At 42.6% G+C, this 20,935-nt stretch overlaps 1 protein-coding gene across 1 annotated transcript in view; it reads right to left on the bottom strand.

Annotated features, from left to right (window-relative positions):
- MTM1 (myotubularin 1) overlaps positions 1-20,935 on the bottom strand; it is a 96,982-nt gene that overhangs the window by 62,848 nt on the left and 13,199 nt on the right. Inside the window, exons 2-4 of the mRNA XM_042975268.1 lie at positions 10,766-10,838; positions 8,091-8,163; positions 6,199-6,293 (exon numbers count right to left, since the gene is read on the bottom strand). Coding sequence (XP_042831202.1) covers positions 6,199-6,293; positions 8,091-8,163; positions 10,766-10,828 — 231 coding nt within the window. The 5' untranslated portion in view covers positions 10,829-10,838. The remainder of the gene's footprint in view (positions 1-6,198; positions 6,294-8,090; positions 8,164-10,765; positions 10,839-20,935) is intronic.

Raw genomic sequence — 20,935 nt, 5'->3', positions numbered from 1 at the left:
CAGAAAGCACAGGGCTTAGTCGGGGGACAGTGAGTAGGGCACCTGAGCCAGAGCGCAAAGTGGGCACACCAGACAGAGGTGGGAAGGTGCCCCTAATTCCCTGGCTAAGGCACTGGAAATGAGGGAGGAAAGGAGCCGAGCCTCTGAGGAAGGGGAGGGGCATGACTATAAGGATGTCTTTGGGGGCCAGAGAGAAGGGAGTGGGGAGAGGCTGCGGGTAGGGAAGCTGATGTGTAGCCCCACCAGCAGACTGGGACAAGACCTTGGACTAAGGTGGGGCACAGCACGCGTGAAGAGGACTATGGAGAAGGGAGGGGAGGGGTAGGGATCCCAGGATGACTGGAAGACAAGCAGTGCCACCCAGAGAAGCTAGAGCACCAGGAAGGAAGGAACTGGGGAGGGAGGCAGAGCTGAAGGCCCCCACCTCGGTCCAGGTATCTGGGATGGCGGGTGAAAAGGCAAGAGGTCTCGAGCGGGCAGCAAGGAATGAGAAAGGGGCCAGAAGACAGGTGGCACTCGAAACCAAAGGAAGCCCAGGGATGACCAGGGAATCGCTCTGCCTGTCAGTTGCGGCCAGATGGGGACAGCGTGTGGGAAGGAGCATCGCCAGCAGGGAGCGGAGTTCTCTGCAGCCAGGGAGCAGGGGAAGCCCTGGGGAGGGAGACTGGAGACAAGCCCGCTGTGCCAAGGCCTGGGAGGTGGAAGGAGCGAGATGCCGATCAGACTGGCATCTCCACAGAATCGGTTCCCACCAGGGCTCCCAGTGACCTAATGACCACCCTCTGTGGCCTCTGCTCACTCTTTCTCCCACTGAGCCTTGCAGCATTCCGTCCGTGGTCTGCTCCCTTCCTGAGTCTTTTCTCTTCTATACCAACTTCCACCAAAGCCTTCGCTCACATTTTCTACTGCTGAGACTGCCGCTTCTCTTCCATGCTGGCACTCCCCCCGTTTCCTGCCCCCCCCCACCAAGAATGCTCGTGCTCCCCAGGGTTCTCGCCACAGGCCGCATGTCCTTGTCACATCTTCTTCTCAGGTAATCGCATGGATGTATGCGGTGTTCACCAATACTGATGTTGCTAACAACTTCGCAAGTTTCAGAGTCACGCTTCCAACTGCTTCAGAGACATCTCTACCCAGTGGTTGTACGGTGATCAAGTCCACGTGTTCTGAGAGCCCCAGGGGCTTCTCTCACGCATGTTCCTTCTCCTGTGAGGTTCATTTCAAAGGCAAAGGATCACAGGCATCATTCGCCACCTGAGGTCCTTCCTCCAACTCCCGCCTCCAAAGGGCCACCCTATTCTCCTGAACCTTCCACGCTGTTGCCTCCTCCCGGCGCAACGGTGACCTTGTGAGGCCCGGGATGCTCACCTGGACAGCTGACTTTTCCATTGCTCTCCCTCCCTCCAGTCTCCTTCCCTAATCCATCAGACACACTGCAACCTGACATCCCTTCCAGAAACCCACATCCACCAGGTGGTTGTCCACAGAAGGTGGGCGCTGACACGTGACTTGCGAGACTGTTGGGGTGCACCCTTTTTCCAGTATCATCTCCTGCCACCCTGCTCCCCTCCATCTCCAACAGACAACTCATCTGTTTTACAGTATGTGGTCTTCTCCATATTGTCATACAAGTGATAGGGAAACTCTCTACCTGATGTGCTCCTCCCTCTCTTCCCTCCTGTCCAGGAAATTGTTAGCATTCGTCAAGACTCAGTTCAAATATCACCTCCTCTACAAAGCATGCTATGAGTCATTACACAGTTAATCACCCTCTCCCTCGTAACCTCGTGGCATTATGCAACCACTGCGGGCTTTGTCATATTACACCCCAATTACTCGTTTTTGAGTTGTTCACCAAGTTCAGTGTTAGTTCACCATGCTGCTTGCTGAAGGTTCTGGAATAAAGGTATGAGCACATGAACAAAGGGTTACTTTGCTTTTCTCACCCACTATAGCACTTGAACCCAGTGTTCCTGGAAGGGAAGCTGAAGCAGTCTTCCCCATGGTGGTGTACTGATTATAGACTATTATGTGCCTAAAGTGTCCCCGCTGTGGTCACAAGATCGACCCCAAGCCAAATTCCTGAACACCCTCAAGGTCAAAAGGGGACTATGAAATTTCCAAACTCCAGAAGCAATGTTGGTATTCAAGATGCCATGATTTAGTGGGGCCTACATTGAGGTCAAACCACAGTGACAAGGGCGCCTGAGCGGCCCAGTTGGGTGAGCGTCTGACTCTTGGTTTTTAAATTTTTTTTTATTAGTTTTCTTTATTTTTGAGAGGCAGAGAGAGACAGAGCACATGTGGGGGAGGGGCAGAGAGAGAAGGAGACACAGAATCCGAAGCAGGCTCCAGGCTCTGAGCTGTCAGCACAGAGCCCGATGCGCGGCCCAAACTCACAAACTGTGAGATCATGACCTGAGCCGAAGTTGGACGCTCAACCGACTGAGCCACCCAGGCGCCCCTGACTCTTGGTTTTGAGAGGTCAAAACCTCTCACAGTTCGTGAGTTCCAACCCCTTGTCGGGGTCCATGCTGAGAGTGTGGAGCCTGCTTGGGATTCTCCCCCCGACCCATGTCTCTGCCCCTCCCCTGCTCATGCTCTCTCTCTTAAAATAAACAAACTTAAAAAAAAAGACACCACAGCAATGAAGCCTGTTCCCTCCCGAGTTCACTCACGGAATATATTTTTACTGAGTGCCTACGATCTAGTGGACACCGTGCTAGCTAGGCACACAGGACCAAGCAGATGCACCATTAGTAAAGGCCACAGACATAGCAGCAAGTAAAGAACACCAGAGTTCCTTCATTCAGCACAGCCCGACTGGGCACCTTCAATGTGCCAGGCCCTAAGCACAGAGGGGACACGGGGCGATAGACAAGCATCCCTGTCCTCACACAGCCAAGGAACAAGACGAAGCAGTGACATATATAAAATAGGAGGTGGCGGCAAGTGCTCAGGAGAAACAAACACGAAAAGGAAAGAGGAAGTGTTGGCCAGTAAAGGGCTCACAGCAATAAATGCTAACAGAGAGGCATGGGGAAAGGCTACCGAGACACAAAGAGGGAGGGGGTCCCTCACCGTGAGCTGGAGGAGGCTCCGAAGATGGTGTGATTTTTGAGGTGGGTTCTGAAGGACAAACAGCAGCTTCTGAAAAGAGCATCTGGGGACAGTGAGAACAGCACGTGCAATGCATCCACACAGATGCATGGAAGGGCCTTGCGTGTTGGGAGAAGGGAAGGTGGTTTAAGAACAGTATGGGCAGGAGTGGTGTGGATCGAAGCGAGAGAAGTTGCAAGGATTTTAATGCCATATAAAGGACAGCAGATTTTATTCTATGGGCAATAGGGAGCCAACGAGAGTTATAGAATGGAGAAGTAAGCTGGCTGGCCTCGTTCCACGGAGGATCACTGTGCAGGCAGCATGCAGGGGACAGTGGGGGAGGGGGAGATCATGAAGGAGGGCCACGATGACAATCTAAGGATACAGCCACTGTGCTTCTACCATCCTTGGGAAGGGGACTGTGCAGGGGTGGGTGGGGCAGACAGGAAACTTGCCCTTGACACCTCAACCAAATGGGACAGCCGACTCCCACTGCAGTATTTACATACCTGAAACACACAGGTGTCCGCTTCCAAATGCCCGTGAGAGGACAGCTCTTTGCCAAACACACAGTCTGCAGCAGAATCCACAACTGATGCTCTTATTTAGACTTTGAGAAACACTAGACTATGATTTGAGGCTTCTGCAGAACCACTTACATGGCTTTCTTTATATGGTGTTTTCTGCCATTAGCTTCCCGCTTTTATACTTGGACTAAATGTTATAGCCAATTGGTCAAAAGGTTTATGTGAAACAGTGGAAGGAGGAAAAAGTTAGTAGCTGGTGTCAAATGGGCATTTCGTATACCCATTTGGTGCTAATCCCCACCTGTTAAGATGCTGTATAAGAACAAAATAAAGCTTGCTAAGCGCTCTCCCAATTATAAAAGTGATACATGCTCACTCCAAGTGGAAGGGACAAAACAAAGCATGTATAATTCCACTCCCCAGATACCCCAAGTACTAAGACGTTTGCTATATTTCCTTCTGGCCTCTTGTCTATGGATAGTTTTTGCTTGCTTTATGCAGTTGAGATCATACAATCCTGTCACGGCACTCCAGTTTTAAAAATCTCCCCACTTGGAGCGCCTGGATGGCTTAGTTGGTTGAGCATCTGACTCTTGGTTTCTGCTTGGGTCACGATCTCACGGTTTGTGATTTCAAGCCCCGCATCGGGCTCTGCATGACAGTACCAAACCTGCTTGGGATTCTCTCTCTCCCCACCCCCGTTTTGGCCCTCCCATGCTCTCTCTCAAAATTAAAGACAAAATTAAAAAAAAATTTCCCCAGTTCATCATCAGTGACAGCATGAAATGGAACTGGGCACGCGTGGCAGCCCAACGAGCCAAGACTCTTAGAGGGGAAAGGCACCGTAACACTTGCTTTAATTCTCATTTTTGACAACTCTTGAATATATCAGCATAAAATCTCTCAATCTGTCCCAGTTTGCCCCTTGGGAGCTGTACAGAATGAGTCTGATCCCTGCTCCACAGAAGGCACTCCAAACACTCCAAGGTAGCTCTGTCATGCCTGCCTTCGGTCTTCAGAGGAAACATCGACGCTTATTTTAATCATCGCTCATACTACAGCCTCTTCACAAGCCTTGTTCCCTTTGTCTGAACCCTTGCTGGTTTGCCAATGTCCCTCTCAAAACATGGCACCTGGATCTGAACATGACACTTCAGATGGGACTACAGTCTCATTTTGCTATTATATTATAGTTTTGTTAGTTTAGCCTACAGGTATATTAACTTTCTAACCAATCATGCCCAATTACCGGATCAAATAAGCTTGAGCCACTATTAAGACAGACCTCCTCCATCCTTTATTGGTACAACCGGTTTGTATGAACTAAATGTTACCTATGTTAAACTTTATATTATTAGCTTCACTCCCAAATCCTGGTTGATTAAGACCATTTCAAATCGCACCTGTGTAGTCCAGCACATTGGCTGGTTTGCTGTTTTTCACATGTTGGACACACGTGCTTTCTGGGTGTTCAACTGTACTGCATTAGAAACGCTGCAGAGGAAGGGCCCTGCACAGCAAGACATTAGAGACCACCCTTCCTGGATGGCTATGAGCTTTTAACACCAGTGTATAACCTCACCTAAGTGTACCACCACCATTCAGCCCATGTTTCTTAGCATCAGTCATATGCCTTGATTCAATCAAGATAATGCATCAATAACACAGTCCTGAAGAAATTATAGGGTAAAAACAATGAAACACAAGCTAGATTCCTCCAAACAGTCTCACCATCTCCTGTGTATAAACCACTGTTAGGCTATTCTTCCATGTACCCTGGACCAACCGATCTATCTATCTATCTATCTATCTATCTATCTATCTATCTATCTATTTATTCCCCCCTTGGTCCACCCCCAAAATACAGCTGCCCCTTCAGGCTGGCCTAGACAACAACCTATCTACTGTAAGTCCTTCTGTGTCAGCCACAACAGCTATACTCTTACCTTCCCTTCTAGAGCACCTCGTCTCTATTTCATTGTTCCATCAGTGGAACATTCCTTGAAACACTATGGCAAATGTTTCATCTTAGAATGAAAAGGTAGAACGGCACTAAGCCATACCATAGGCATCCTAGTTCTAAACTGCTACCTGGTACTTGGTAATTGAACACTAGGAAAGTTCTAGAGTAGAGACTCACATCAGCATCCTCCTCTGTAAAGTTTTAAAAATAACAGCCACACATGAACTACAGATATGGACATTCTGATGCAGGACATCAAGGACATCTGTGGTGTCTGTTAAGCAGCACAAGTGGTTCTCATCTGTGCTTCTGGTGAAGAACCACGGTTCTATATTAACCAACTTCTCCAGGCTAGCAAATGGGTCTAGTTACCAACCCCTCCCCAGTATTTCCCAGGATAAAAACTTCTTTTTAAATTCACTCTATTCCTACATATACAGGTGTTAGTGTTAAATGAGCTTTGCGTAAGCCAAAAATTAAGAGCTGAGAAGCAAATGCATTCCCATGTTAATCTGGTCCACAGTCAGTCTTGCAAGGTAGAAGAGAGACAGTTTAGCATTATCTTTAACAGTTAGGGTCATCTTTATGGTCTTAGATTCTACTTACCGTTTCCAAACTTCTTAAATAAAGACGATAATTTGTGATGTAAACTCTTCCCTTAATGGGGCCATTGAAAGGACATATGTAAATAACTTCTTTGTCTATTAAGATAAAAAAAGTACCCTAAAATAATGGAAATATATACCAAAATACACAACAAATGGCACTAATTTAATATAAACTATTTGGCTAAGAATAACTACAATAAAAAAAAAAAAGATCACCGAAGAAGTCGAAAGCAAGCACCAGCAATGTTTCCACATTACCGTGCTAGGTCAAGAGGGGCCACACGTCACGTCCAGGCACCAGCTTTGCTCCCCTGAGCTTGACCAAAATGCTGTCACCAGCTTGGGCAAGGTGGTAAAAGCTGGAGAGCAGAAGTGAAGGAGGGTACAGCCACTGCTCCCCCCAGGTGGCTATAAAGGTAACTACGGAGCTACTTCAACCAGAAGATGGCAACTCATGGAGGAGGACAGTCTCGTGGCCTAACCACCAGACAGGATTTGCCGTTTGCCAGCCTCTAATCATACCGACATCATGACGTTTTTAATAAATGAATGTCAGTGGTTGAAATATTTCTATAGTCTATTCTTTCTAATAGTCCAGAGAAGAGTGTTAAGCTTGATTCACTTCAATTATTTAAGTGGTAAAAAAACAGATGGCCAAAAGAATAGTACATCTTTAGTAGACTCAAACATAAGGGGAGACTAAATCAGGAGAGTAAATTTATTATAATAAAAATATCCTTCTGTTATCTTTCAAGGGTGTCCTTGAATGTGGTAATGGGTTTTAATTTTTTTTTTTAACTACTTTGAAATCCCTTTCTCCATGGGTACTAAATGAAAAATACCCAGTAAGGCTACTTCATGCTAATTCAATAAATTACTACCTCGGTTAAGCATCTGACTGATACAGAGCACCAAAAGCTCATAGAGGAAGACCGCCCAAAGTAAGCTATCCTCTCTGCTCTTATCCAGAAATTGGGATGGACACATGCCACTGGTTTTCTTTTCAAGACTAGGATCATGTGTGCAAGTCTGTGGACGTGGAATAGTTTCTCATGGTGCATGGCTAACTAATTCACAAAGGGACCATATCTTATGACATTAATCTAATCAATACCATGTTTTAGCCATTTAACCTAAACAACCCAGATCTTAGTTAACAAACCAAAGAGTTCCCTGAAACAATGGTAACTGTATCACCACCAAATATGTGGTGATCTGAGGTGAGGGAGGGTATTGACCCCAATACAAAATGTGAATGCCCACAACATCAGCATTTGGCTTAGAAGCTGTCACATGCTTCTGTATTCTTAAGCCAGAATGATCTGGTCCTTCCAAAGTAAATCCCTTCCCCTTAATATGAATTTATCATGAAAAAAATAAGTAAACAATCAAAATATTGTATCAACATTACTACAAATGTACTACTACATTACTACAAATGTTTTCAGACAAATGAAAGATATTTTAAACCAATATGGTCTCCTATATTTCAAAGGAAGACTACTTAGGTGTTAAGTCTTTAGGTTGATCATTTTAAAAAGCACACATCATAGGCTGGAAAAATTTAGTATTACTTTGTTCTTACAACCTCAAACCATGAGAGCTTAGGGCTCCAACAAGGACGTTCAAGAGATAATCCACTTTTCTAAAATAATTCTCAGTCTTGGGTACAGAGGGGAAAATATCATTATCCTGGACCACACGAAACTCTTGAAAGAACTCTTTGATCAAGAAACTAATGCAGAGGGTTGTCTTTATGTTAACACTTTCAAACAAAGCTAGCCTATTTATCTCAATGTGACTTCTAAAAGAGAAGGAGGGACTGAAGCCACCTGACCCTGCTGGGATGCTCATCACACTATGTGAATCCTAAATTCACAGGACCCTTACCAGTGATGCGAGTTTCTCCTGGAAGTCGAGGAACAGTCTCACTGAGGTCTCGATTAACTCCATCCCTAGAAGTCTGGAAATGAAACAGGGGCATCAGAAGGAATGACATTACATTTGCACAGGTTTTTAAGCAACCTGGAACACAACCAACCAAAAACATACTTTTTAAAAAGAAAAAAAATTACAGTGATATTTACCATTATTTAGATGATTAAATATTTAAAATTTTTTAAAAAAGCTGCCAAAGTGTGTCTACAGAGTATGCTTGATATTGGGGCACCTGGGTGGCTCAGTCAGTCGAGTGTCTGACTTTGGCTCAGGTCATGATCTCATCGTCCATGGGTTCGAGCCCCGCATTGGGCTCTGCACGGACAGCTCAGAGCCTGTAGCCTGTTTCGGATTCTGTGTCTCCCTCTCTCTCCATCCCTCCCCATTTGTGCTTTGTCTCTCTCTCTCTCTCTCTCTCTCTCTCAAAAATAAATAAACATTAAAAAATTAAAAAAAAAGAATATGCTTGATATTGACTTTTTATCACTTTCCTGAATGCTGTTAACTGTAAAGCACTTGGACCCGGTGTTTAGAAATTAATACTGAAAAGTGTGCTAATGTTATTTACAGACTAAAAGTTAACACAGCTAACGAATATTGATGGCAAGTTGTGTGTGTGTAACTGGGTTCCCCTTTCTCCACATCCTTGCCAACATCTGTTGTTGAGACTTAAACTATGAATTGAACTTGAGCAGTTTAGCCACCCACAGTCGACCCCAACCTTACTGAGCTGTCCATGCCAATCAATGCCAAGGATGCGCTGCCTATGTCCACATCCTTAACATCTATTCAGGCACAAGACTTTTTCAGCATGACTTTCCATGTGTAAAGTTAGTAATACTTCTCTCAAAGGGTTTTTGAGATGAGGTGACACAAAATGCACAAGGCACCATTTGGTGAATTATCGAGGGCTGTGCAGATGTGAAGTATTATGAAATAAGGGGAGTGTCAGTTGTGTATTTAGGTCAGATACAAGCTGTCAAAGTTAGGTGCTCTGCTGGATTTTTGATGGTTTTATCATTTTTATTCAGGCACAACGTGAAAATTCCTAGCCAATTTTCCACATGTTAGTGCTTGTAAGCTAAGCATTTTAACTAGGAGGGCAAGACAGATTGCTCCCAGCCAGGAATGCCTTCCCCAATAGGGAGCAAACCTGCACAACTTACACTAATGATAAGACCAGAAAGAGATCATCAACACCCTTTAATGCTGCCTCTCACTAACTAAACACAGGCGTAACAAGCATTGATATTCATTATACCCTTTAAAGACCAGAGTTCTGGGCTAGGCGAAGAAAGTAGAAGTCAACCACAAAATTAGGGAAACACATGTTTGATTAACACAGGTAACATGGGATTAACACGGGATACACTATCTATTAGAGTCACATTCCACATGGACTTACAATTAGCTTCATGAAGTAACTCTTGTGCTTAGAACGGCTTCTTGTACCATAACGATACCAAAACACAATAAAAACTTATATAATCTTGAGGATGAAAAAGGTCCTTGTAAACATGACACCCAAAGCAGAAAATATGAAATACAAAAGACTGAGGGATGTGATTACACACAAAAAAATGTAAACCTCTGTATTTCAAAATCAAAATGCCACAAATATAATCACAAGGCCAACAATAAGCTAGGAAAAAGACTTGTATATTATAAAGAACTGATTATCACAATATGTAAAGAACACTTATGAATCAATAGAAAAGTATCCCTCAAACACCCCAAAAAGCAAACAGGCAAAGGACACGAGCAGCCACTTCAAAAAAGAAAAGCAGGGGCGCCTGGGTGGCGCAGTCGGTTAAGCGTCCGACTTCAACCAGGTCACGATCTCGCGGTCCGTGAGTTCGAGCCCCGCGTCAGGCTCTGGGCTGATGGCTCGGAGCCTGGAGCCTGCTTCCGATTCTGTGTCTCCCTCTCTCTCTGCCCCTCCCCCGTTCATGCTCTGTCTCTCTCTGTCCCAAAATAAATGAAAAAAAAAAAAACGTTGAAAAAAAAAAAGAAAAGCAAATGGACAATAAACACTATTTTTTTTTTTTAAAAAAAGGTCACCCTCATTAGTATTCAGGGAGCTACAGATTCAAAGACACTAGTTGGCTTCCTTCTGATCGCTTCAGCACCCAGTACACTGCCGGCTGGGGTGTAAATCAACCTTTCAGCTGAAGAATTGGTAAATGTATCAAAAGCTTCAAAGAGCCATGAGTAAACCTTATTTTAAATTCAACCCTTCCTTTCAATATAGGTTTCAAAATCTCTCTCTAATGACATAATTTTCTCCTTGATACTTTGAACATTTTTTTCTTAATGCTGTATTTGTTTCGGTCATACAACCATTTTATCATAATTAGAAAATAAGGCCAATATTTAGGAAGGTGTAACAGCCTGCTCAAGTTCCACGAAAGGATTTACAAATGCAAAACTTAACATGTAAACGGCATTCTGTCTTTTCTGGAACAAGGTAGGATAGCATATAAAACCACATATATTCAAGAATTCACACTATGTGAATGAATAATGAAATTAATAATTCAATAAGCCTGAAATGACCACCTAGTATGCAAATATAAGAAGAGAAATGCAGAAAAAGAGGCACAAATAAAGCTGAAAACACAACTTACCCTCTTAATAGACTCATTCTCCAAGGAGTGTGAATTATATTTAGAAGTCGGTGCAGAAGCCATTCTGGAAACTCTAACAACAACAAAAAAGACAACATTCAATATCAACTGAATTTGTATGCAATGTCCAACAATAAGGCACCTGAGATTGGAGTATTGCAACTGAAAACCAAAGGACTCTGCTCTCCAGGCCCCATTTCCATAGTAGTCTCCCCAATGGGAACGAGACACATGAGGGACTAAGCACAGCACAGGTCACGTGGAAGAGCTCCAACAAAGGTACAGGGAGCTGGGGAAGAAAAGGGCAGCTAAGTGTACTTGGGGGAGCACAGTGGGAGACATTACACATACTCCCAGAATTGTTATCCATAGCATTCAAATTGTCATCTCAAAAAAACACCATGTTTAGTAATCGTGCAACAGGCCTCAAATCTCTACACTTCTTAATTTTTACAGATAATTTAGAAGCAGCCAAGCAGAGTGGTAAAAAAGGTAGACAATTGAACCCTCACACTTCTTTCGCCTTTAAGAATTCTGTCTTCTCCAAATTGAGGCAATTTAAAGTGGCATGGATTTGATGGAAATCAAATTAGCGACATTTGATTTGATCAGTGTTTTCCAGGGAAAGTTTATACTTCATTTAAATAATGCATATTCATCACAATTCAGACTTAAATGAAAGCATCGTATTCAGAACACACAATATTGTTTTAATGCGAGGATTTAGATTTGTGAAGACTACAGCCACAGTAGGAAACTAAGCAATGCTTTAGTTATTTTCCTTCTCAAAGTGAGTAACACAGAGAGATACACATGAAGTCACTGGGAGGTGAACCACATCAACTAGGGGGCTGCAGATATTTATGGGATCTTTCTGTGAGGCTCATTAAAAAAGCAACCACTCACTAACAAAACCTGGCACGGCAAGTATTAACACACCTTGGCACAAAACCTAGTGATTTGGTAGCTGCACAGTGCTGGTTACGGTCAAGAAGCAAGGGCCAAGAGAGGTGACAAAGATGCAGGTAAGGGTAACCACCAGGATAAAGATGCAGGAATGGCTACGTGAGGACAATAATCCAAAATTACGACTGCCAGGCTTCCCCCACTGGAGTTCAGGCCACCAAAGGCAAGGATGGGGTCCATCTGGGTCATGGCTGCATCCTGGCACACACTTGGCACTCCTATTTGGTCAATGAGTGATTATGTACAAAATACACAATATTGTGAAACATCATAATGGGGTGAGCTTGTTTACTGGTTTACCAAATCCTACAACAGTGGAACTACAGAACTACCCTGAGGCTTGAAAGTAATTACGGCAAAATAAAATGCTTCTTTATAAACTTAAACCTGAAAGTATTAAGAGGTAGCACAATCTAAAATTAGAAATAGCTTTTTAGAAAGATCAATGTGTAATTCTGAAATGAGTGAAATTCAGATAAAACAGTTTAGAAAAAAATAGCTTTGAAAGACCTAACCTCAAGTTCAAATCCAAGCAAAATAACTCATTATCTCAGAGAAGCAGAATGGATGAGATAGACTAGCGAGAGCAAGTCAGACATTTTTCTGCCCTGAAATTATTCTACGCACTAAACAAGATTATGTACTTGGGGGATTTTCTCCAGTTAGATATAAAACTACTTTTTAATCAGATACTATAATATTTAAAATACTTTACTAATATAGGTCAATGTTTTCAAATAAAGTTAAATTATTACTGTCAATATAAGAAATTTAAAATGCTGGGTTACACAGTCAATTCAGTCTTCACTTTCCTGTTCATGTTTGTAAATCATAAAAGAAAAGAGGAGTATTCCTATTTTATTCAGTCCTCATTAAGAAAAAAAAAAAAACAATCTTCAATTTAAAATGAAGTAGGGGTGCCTGGGTGGCTCAGTCGGTTGGGCGTCCGACTTCAGCTCAGGTCATGATCTCGCGGTCCGTGAGTTTGAGCCCCATGTCGGGCTCTGTGCTGACAGCTCAGAGCCTGGAGCCTGCTTCCGATTCTGTGTCTCCCTCTCTCTGGCCCTCCCCCACTCACACTCTGTCTCACTCTCTCTCTCAAAAATAAACATTCATTAAAAAAAATTTTTTTTGATGAAGTAAATACAGGGGTGCCTGGGTGGTTCAATCGGTTGAGCATCCATCTGACTTTGGCTCGGGTCATGATCTAGAGGTTCATGAATTCAAGCCCTACATCTGGCTCACCGATTCAGATCCTCTGTCCTTCCCTCCCCTCCGTTCTCTGCCCCTCCCTAACTCATGCGCGTGTGTGTGTACTCTCTCTTTCAAAAATAAACATTTAAAAAATACATAAAAATAAAATGGATTAAATACAACAGAGGAAAATTTCCTCCTCGTTTCTAACTATCTTACTGAGCTACAACAACTCACTACATGACTCACCCCTTTCAAGCGTACAACCAAGTGGCTGCTTGGTTTTTAGTATATCTGGAATTGCGCAGCCATCACCACCACCAACTCTAGAACATTCTCATCACAGAGAAACTCTGTATCCATTAGTCATGTATCACTCCCCATTCCCCCTGCCCCTAAGCTACCACAAACCTGCTTTCTAGCTCTATAGATATGCCCATTTAGGACATTTTTTGTAAGGAATCAAATACAGTTCGTCCTTAAACAACACAGGTTTGAACAGTGTGGGTCCACTCACACACGGATTTTTCAGTCGAATGAGTACTATAAATGTATTTTCTCTTATGACTCCCTTAATATTTTCTCTAGCTTACTTTATTGTAAGAATACAGTATATATAATATACAACATACAAAATATGTTAATCAACTTTATGTTATCAATAAGGCTTCCAAATTAACAGTAGGGTAGCAGTAGTTAAGCTTTTGCATAGTCAAAACCCATATGTGGCTTTTTAAATGCATGGGGGGTTGATACCCATAACCCCCAAGTTGTTCAAGAGTCAACTGTAATATGTCTAAAGTCATTTTTAGAGTTACACAGAAACTACTACTATTAAAAGCTGGATCAAGCCCAAATCTGAGAAATCCAATGGTCCAAGTAACATGGGTCAGTTCCATGAGGTTCGCTTTAAAATCTCATCAGTGAACCTCTCTGTTGAATGGTTCCAATTGATCCCTGAAATGCAGAGAAGCTGGAACAGCACGATGTTGGAGAGCACAGTTATTGGAGCCAACTCCATTCAAATCCTGATTCTGCAACTCACTGACGTGGGGCGGGTTACTTAACTTCTCAGGACTTTGGCTGCTATGATCTCTTTTTTTTTTTTTTTTTTTTGCAGCATAGATGGGCAAAATGAATGCATGAATACATACAACAGGCTCAGAAGAATGTTCTAGTATATACATTAACAAATTATTACCATTTTTTCAATTATGAAAGGATACTTCTTGAATGCTGACATCACAAAAAAGTATGCTACAAATTAGTCCTGACCCTGTAAATACTAGCTAGAAAGTTAACTAACACAGGGATAGTGCATGGCTGGCGGTGACCTAGTTATAAAGCTTTTCTTTAAAAAGTACATGAAAATACCCTTTTGGTTATATTTTGTTCCAGACACCTAAAGATTGAGTTTCACTCCTTTTTATTTAAAAAAAAAACAACAACAAAACATTGAATTTGGGCTACCCTGGCTTTAAAGTAAAAAATGAAGCTTAATCCCTGTATCTATTTATATCTATATCTACACACACACACACACACACACACACACACACACACACACATATATACACACACACACTACAGGAATCTAACCAGAGGTGGGCATCTCTCACTTTTGATCCTGAAAACAACTTTTGTCATACATTCAGCCCAATCCTCTCTGAGGACAGAGAAGATGTCCAGAAGAGCCTCGAGGGCGTGTGTCAGTGGCAGGGCCTAGGCCTCTGGACTAACACTGCAGTGTCCTTTCCACTCAGAGAAAAGTGCTTCTAAGTGGTCCCCATTTTGAAAGAAACCAGGTTGGGTGTCACCGGTACCAATCTCAGCAGAAAAGGAGTTTGAGACTAAGAAGTAGTTAAGACTCAACTCATGTAGGCAAGCAATCTGAGGCCCCCTAACCCCTTCACATAAAGCTACATAAAGGAGGCATTATTTAATATATCAAATGTAAAAGTCACAACACGGCCTTAACTGAGTCCCTCTTCACAAATTCAAGACAACTAAACTCATGGTGTCACTCTCTCTGTCCCCCTACCCTGTCTCTCTCACCTCTCTTCCCCCTCTCCGTCTGTCTCCCCCTCTTCGCTTCCTCTATCAGTCTATTCTCCCTACCACTTACCACCTTTCACATAATCTGTTGTTAGTGTCTGCCTTCCCCCACCAGAATACAAGCCACCCCCCAGATGGGGATTCTGGTCTGTTTTACTTACTTGTTAAATAAATGACCTGGGCAATAAAGACTTAGCCAAAGAACCAAACCGTCATTCACCCAATATTCCATTTAAGCCAGAAATCGATACAAACTTAAAAGGGTGGAACCAACAGTTGGCTCATCAGGATATTCAAGGCGGATGACTCTGGGCAGTGGAAGGGCAACATTAACTTATGCTGCTCTGAAGCAGCTTGCACCACAAAGAACTAGAGCCCTACCAGCCCACGCTAGACACTTTTCCTGTGAGACACACTTCCAATTCAGGTACAGAAACCTCTTCCACCAGACCCTGCTTCCAGACTAAGGATCTGCTGCCCTCTCTGTTGCATATGAAAAACAGGATTCCACAAATAAATAGATTCCACAAATAAATATTCCACAAATAAATAAACAGATTTTTTAAAAAATCTAAAAAGGGGTGCCTGGGAGGCTCAGTTGGTTAAGTGTCCGACTTCAGCTCAGGTCATGATCTCACAGCTCATGAGTTTGAGCCCTGCATCGGGCTCTGTGCTGACAGCTCAGAGCCTGGAGCCTGCTTTGGATTCTGTCTCTCCCTCTCTTTCTGCCCCTCCCCCACTCACACTCTGGCTCTGTCTCTCTCCTCCAAAAATAAGCAAACATTAAAAAAATCTAACAGAATTAGAAAATAGTTTTGACCTCCACCTCACAGGGCCTTTGCGAGCAAAATCTAAACTCCAAGAGGAGTTCTAACTCCCGTGGTCACGTGATTGGAGATCAATGGCCCTCAATTAGTGGTCTATGCAAACTTTCCATGTACAGTGACAAAGTGCATACGGGCCTTCTCTTTGGATTTTACTCAATGTGCTTTCGTACTCTGTGCTGACGTGTAAATGAAGTGTAAAGATAGTCTTTCTCTGGAGGCTCCTTTGAAAGTTGTGGAAAGCTACCCAGTCTGAAAACCCACTTCTAAAGCCTGCCAGTGAGCAAGAAGCTGTGCGTAAGCAGCCTCTGGGTCCAGAATTACAAGTCTTTCTGAAGGCACTCTCTTTACTTGGAAGTCTGCTTTGGAAAAAAAGGCCAAATACTTAGGGCAGTGGTGCTCAATACCACTAGATCCAATCCTCTCTTTGTTATTAAAGCAAATTCCTGCAAAGGCCCTTTGCTAGTCTGAAATGAAAATCATACATACTACCAATCTAAACACAATTTCAAAAAATAATCAATATAGTGCCTCAACTCCAGTGTAAAGGAGAAACAAAGGACAGTGATTTATAATAATGTATTTTTCTTTTAAAAAAATTGTTAAATAATGTATTTTTCAACACATTACACTAAAAATAAAAACACCCCCCCATTTCCAATTTGACCTCTAGGGGGAGTGTCACCCCCAATGAGAACCACTCAAGCATTCCATTAGGTACCCGGAGTGCCTGTAAACACAGGATTTACTAAATTAACTTCTTCTGATTTTTGCATTGAAGTTCCTTTCACTGTAGACCACCTAGGAGGCAAGAAAATAAAAATGATGCCTTGAGAAACCACTCTGTACAAAAGAGAAATGTTTGTATCCTAGCCAATTTGAGACCAGGTACACCATCAATTTAAGTTCCATATGTGCTCAACCCACAGGGAAACACATGATGGTCCGTAAAACTAGGAGTTTCATTTTTATACATCTTCCTTTGCACAGGGGTTGGCAAACTTTTTCTACAAAGGGACAGATAGTAAATATTTTAGGCTTTGTGGGCAATACGGACTCTGTTGCAGCTACTAAACTGTGTGTTGTAGCACTAAAACAGCAAAAGGCAGGTTCACCTCACTGGCAAAGTCAGTAGAGCATGCGACTCTTGATCTGGAGGTGTGAGTTCAAGCCCGACGTTGGGTGTTGAGCTTACTTAAAAAAAAAAAAAACAAACAGTAAAAGTCTATACAGAAATGAACGGGTGTGCCTGTATTCCAGTAAGATTTTATTTACAAAAACAAGCTGTCACCCTTCTGCCTTAAACTATTAAAATAAATGATTTCCAAATGAACTTTCTTCACCCCAATGACAATCATGTCCTTTTAAGCTAAAATAGAAGCTGTTACTCCCAATTTGTAGCTTATACCTTATAAAAATGCACTATGACCAGCTGCAAAACTGGGTGCTACAGTTGAAAAAAGGGATTCTGTACTCAGACCAGCTTGTGTTTCAAACCCCAATGTTGTCACTTGATTAATAGTAACAGCTCTGCACTGTTGGACAAACTACAGTTCCCAGTCTGTGAAATGGGCATGATACTACCACAGCAGATGGCAAAACAGAGGCACTCAAATACCAAGTTCCCCCTCCTACAGAGATGCTTTGATGAACTCTAAGTCATTCCGCAAGCTGGTGCTAATACACTTGGATGGATTTTCCATAAAATATATGATGTCTAACACTGCCTATGCACTCTGCATACACACCTTCTAAGATGACCCATCTCATCTTGGCAAGGCTCTGAATAGCCTTAAAGCATGCATACTTACATTAAAAGAGAGAGAGAGAGACAAAACCAAAACACTGGACTCCTGGCCCAGGTTAACTTTCCACAGGATCCCTAACATGGAGACCTTGCCTCATCACCTTCTATTCTGGATCAAGGATGTAGAAATATGTTAGATGTTTCTAGTAAATCTAATTGTGTTTATTCTGCAACAGTGCCCACCCATCAAAGCAAGTGGCTTATTGTCCAAATAGACACACACAACACATATGCACCACAGCTCAATTTGTCTCAGCCACATCAAATCTCAGGGCTCCAGGGGCTTCGTTTTGATGATTCTTCTTTGGAAATTATAAAATGTTAAACAGGGGTGCCTGGCTGGCTCAGTAGGTAGAGCACGTAACTCTCCGGCTTGTAAGTTTGAGCCCCACATTGGGTATAGAGATTACTTAAAAATAAAATCTTAAAAACTAATAATAAAAATAAAATGTTATCTATTTCATTTAGAATCTCATTCTTTGTAGCCCTTTGATATTTACTATTCATTTTAGAGATCACGATACACTTACTTCTATTTCTTTAAATGCTGCAAGGACCTCTGGCTATAAGCAATGTAATTCAGATCCGGTGTTGAATGCTTTTTGAATCATTTTTTCCAGCAGTTAGTGATGGATTTGAGCTGATCCACTCACCCTATTACACGGTCCCCTCGTGACAAATGGCACATCTTCAAGGCAGCTGATTGGCTTCAGTGGCATGAGCTGTGGCCATGGAACAAGGTAACCCTAGCAATGCTCCCTGAATTGAAATTGGTATGCTACATAAACCCTTCAAAAAGTCAGCTACCATCAGGTTAACTTTTCTGATGCTAAAAGGCTACCTAGTAATATTACATACATTTAAACAAATCATTAAATCCACCAATGGATTTTGTAACCATCAAATACCTGCCAGTAAACAGAGTTTTAAAATAGGAACAAGATCAAGTTCCCCATCCACTTGCCAGTTCCCAAACTCATGAACCCAGCTGATGTGCTCTATGATAAAACTGCATTTTGTCAAACTATCTTACCCTGTGAGAAACCACTGCAAAAAGTCCATTTGAAATTTATAAGTGAAAAGTACCTTCTTAGGCAAACATTAAGATAGTAGTTGTTGAAAGGAAGAGTAAACTCATGGAAACAGTCACCACTAGGGTAGCAATGAAGGCGCCAGTCCAGAACATCTCCTTACTTTCCAAGGACCTTCTCAGAATGGCATTCCTGACAAAGATTCCTCCAACTGGAATTAGTGGGGAAGGGGGAGGAACAGAAAGGAACTGAAAAGCAGATGTGCAGTTTCTAGAAAAACAGAGAGAGGATTAGAGGCCAGAGATGGATAATTGGTGAAAATAGAGGCAAATCAGCCCTTTGAGATGAAATCTCCGGGTACTCAACACTCTAATTCGAGCAGCAAGGAGGGAAAATGCAAAATAACGGATAGCTGTCTGAGTTTCCTGGGGCTACTCTAGCGAAGTACCACAAACTGGATAGCCTACAAGAGAAATTTCTTCCCTTCCCGTTCTGGAGGCTAGGAGCCTGAAAACACAGTATGTGCAGGGCCATGCTTCTCTGAAGGCACTGGGGGACGGGCCTTCCTTGCCTCTTCCCAGCTTCTGGCGGTGGCTGGCAGTATTTGGCAGTCCTCGGCTTGTACCTGTACCACTCCAAGCTCGGTCACATAGAGCTGCCCCTATGTGTCTGTGTCTTAGTGCAGTGTTCTCCTCTCTACTAAGGATATCGGTTGTATTGGATTAAGGGCCCACCCTACTCCAGTACAATCTCAACTAGTTACATCTAGGATGACCCTATTTCAAAGGAAGGTCCCATTATGAGGCACTGGGGGCTAGGCCTACCAGCGTATCTTTTTGGGGGGCAAAATCCAACAGGTAACAGGCAAGAGGTTAGCTGAAGAAATTAACAACCTACAAAATGATCATGTCAACATATGGTTGCATTCAGAACAATTTAGTTTGTCAATCCATCCATAAGCATTCACTGAACACTGATTAAATTAACCAGCACTAAAATATTAATATAGCTTCTGAGAAGAAATAATGAAATGACACCAAGCCAATCATTTCTGAGAAACTCCTTGCTCAGCATATGTAATTATTTAAGCCTATTTCTTTTAATATGAAATTTATTGTCAAATTGGTTTCCATACAACACCCAGTGCTCATCCCAACAGGTGCTCTCCTCAATGCCCATCACCCACCCTCCCCTCCCTCCCACCCCCCCATCAACACTCAGTTTGTTCTCAGTTTTTAAGAGTCTCTTATGTTTTGGCTCCCTCCCTCGCTAACCTTTTTTTTTTCCTTCCCCACCCCCATGGTCTTCTGTTAAGTTTCTCAGGATCCACGTAAGAGTGAAAACATATGGTATCTGTCTTTCTCTGTATGACTTATTTCACTTAGCATAACACTCTCCAGTTCCATCCACGTTGCTACAAAAGGCCGTATTTCATTCTTTCTCATTGCCACGTAGTATTCCATTGTGTATATAAACCACAATTTCTTTATCCATTCAACAGTTGATGGACATTTAGGCTCTTTTCATAATTTTATTTAAGCCTATTTCCAAAGAGATCCAAAATCAGTCAATAAATCTATACTAGACAACTAATCTGGACCATGGCGTGAAATTCCAAAAAGAAACTGAGATGGGTCTTCAAGGAACTAGCAACTGAGTTGGGGAGATGAACAAATATAAGTTAACTGGCAATAAAGACAACAAATAGGTAGAAGTTAAACAGTAATAAAGATAATCATACAAGTGATACTGTATAGTTAAAAAAACAAAAGAGAACATGTACTCATGGGTAATGAGCATGGCTTCATTTTACTGACCCTCCACTATGTGCCAAGCATTGTCCTAAGCAAGATGAACTCATTCAATCCCCACCCCACCCCCCCAACAACCTTATAAGGCAACTGCTAGGACTATATTCATACGAAAACACACAACCCCAAGGAGCAAAAAGGTTAAACAATGTGTCCACGAAGAACCGTCAAAGTCGGAATTCAAACCCAGTCAGTAGGACCCTCTTGTGCACTAACAGATATTTGTCGCTCTAGTAGATGATCAAATGAAAAATGAGGAATGCCTCATGCTTACACAGCTGAACAAAAAAGGTTTTTTTTGAATTCCATCTCTATGTGATAAAATCAGATGGTCACAAACAGGAACTCTAGCCTTCATTTCACAGACGAGTAAACAAATAGTGCCTCTTCTCCCCAAATCCACGTCTGGGAGGCAAGGAACCAGTACATTCCTTCTTGTCTGCCCACTGTTAAGATTACTTTGTATCATGGAAGAGTCTTTG

Source organism: Panthera tigris, chromosome X, assembly GCF_018350195.1.
Source record: "Panthera tigris isolate Pti1 chromosome X, P.tigris_Pti1_mat1.1, whole genome shotgun sequence".
Lineage (NCBI taxonomy): Eukaryota > Metazoa > Chordata > Mammalia > Carnivora > Felidae > Panthera > Panthera tigris.
The sequence above is the reverse complement of the archived record's forward strand: the minus strand, read 5'-3'. Positions and strand labels throughout refer to the sequence as shown.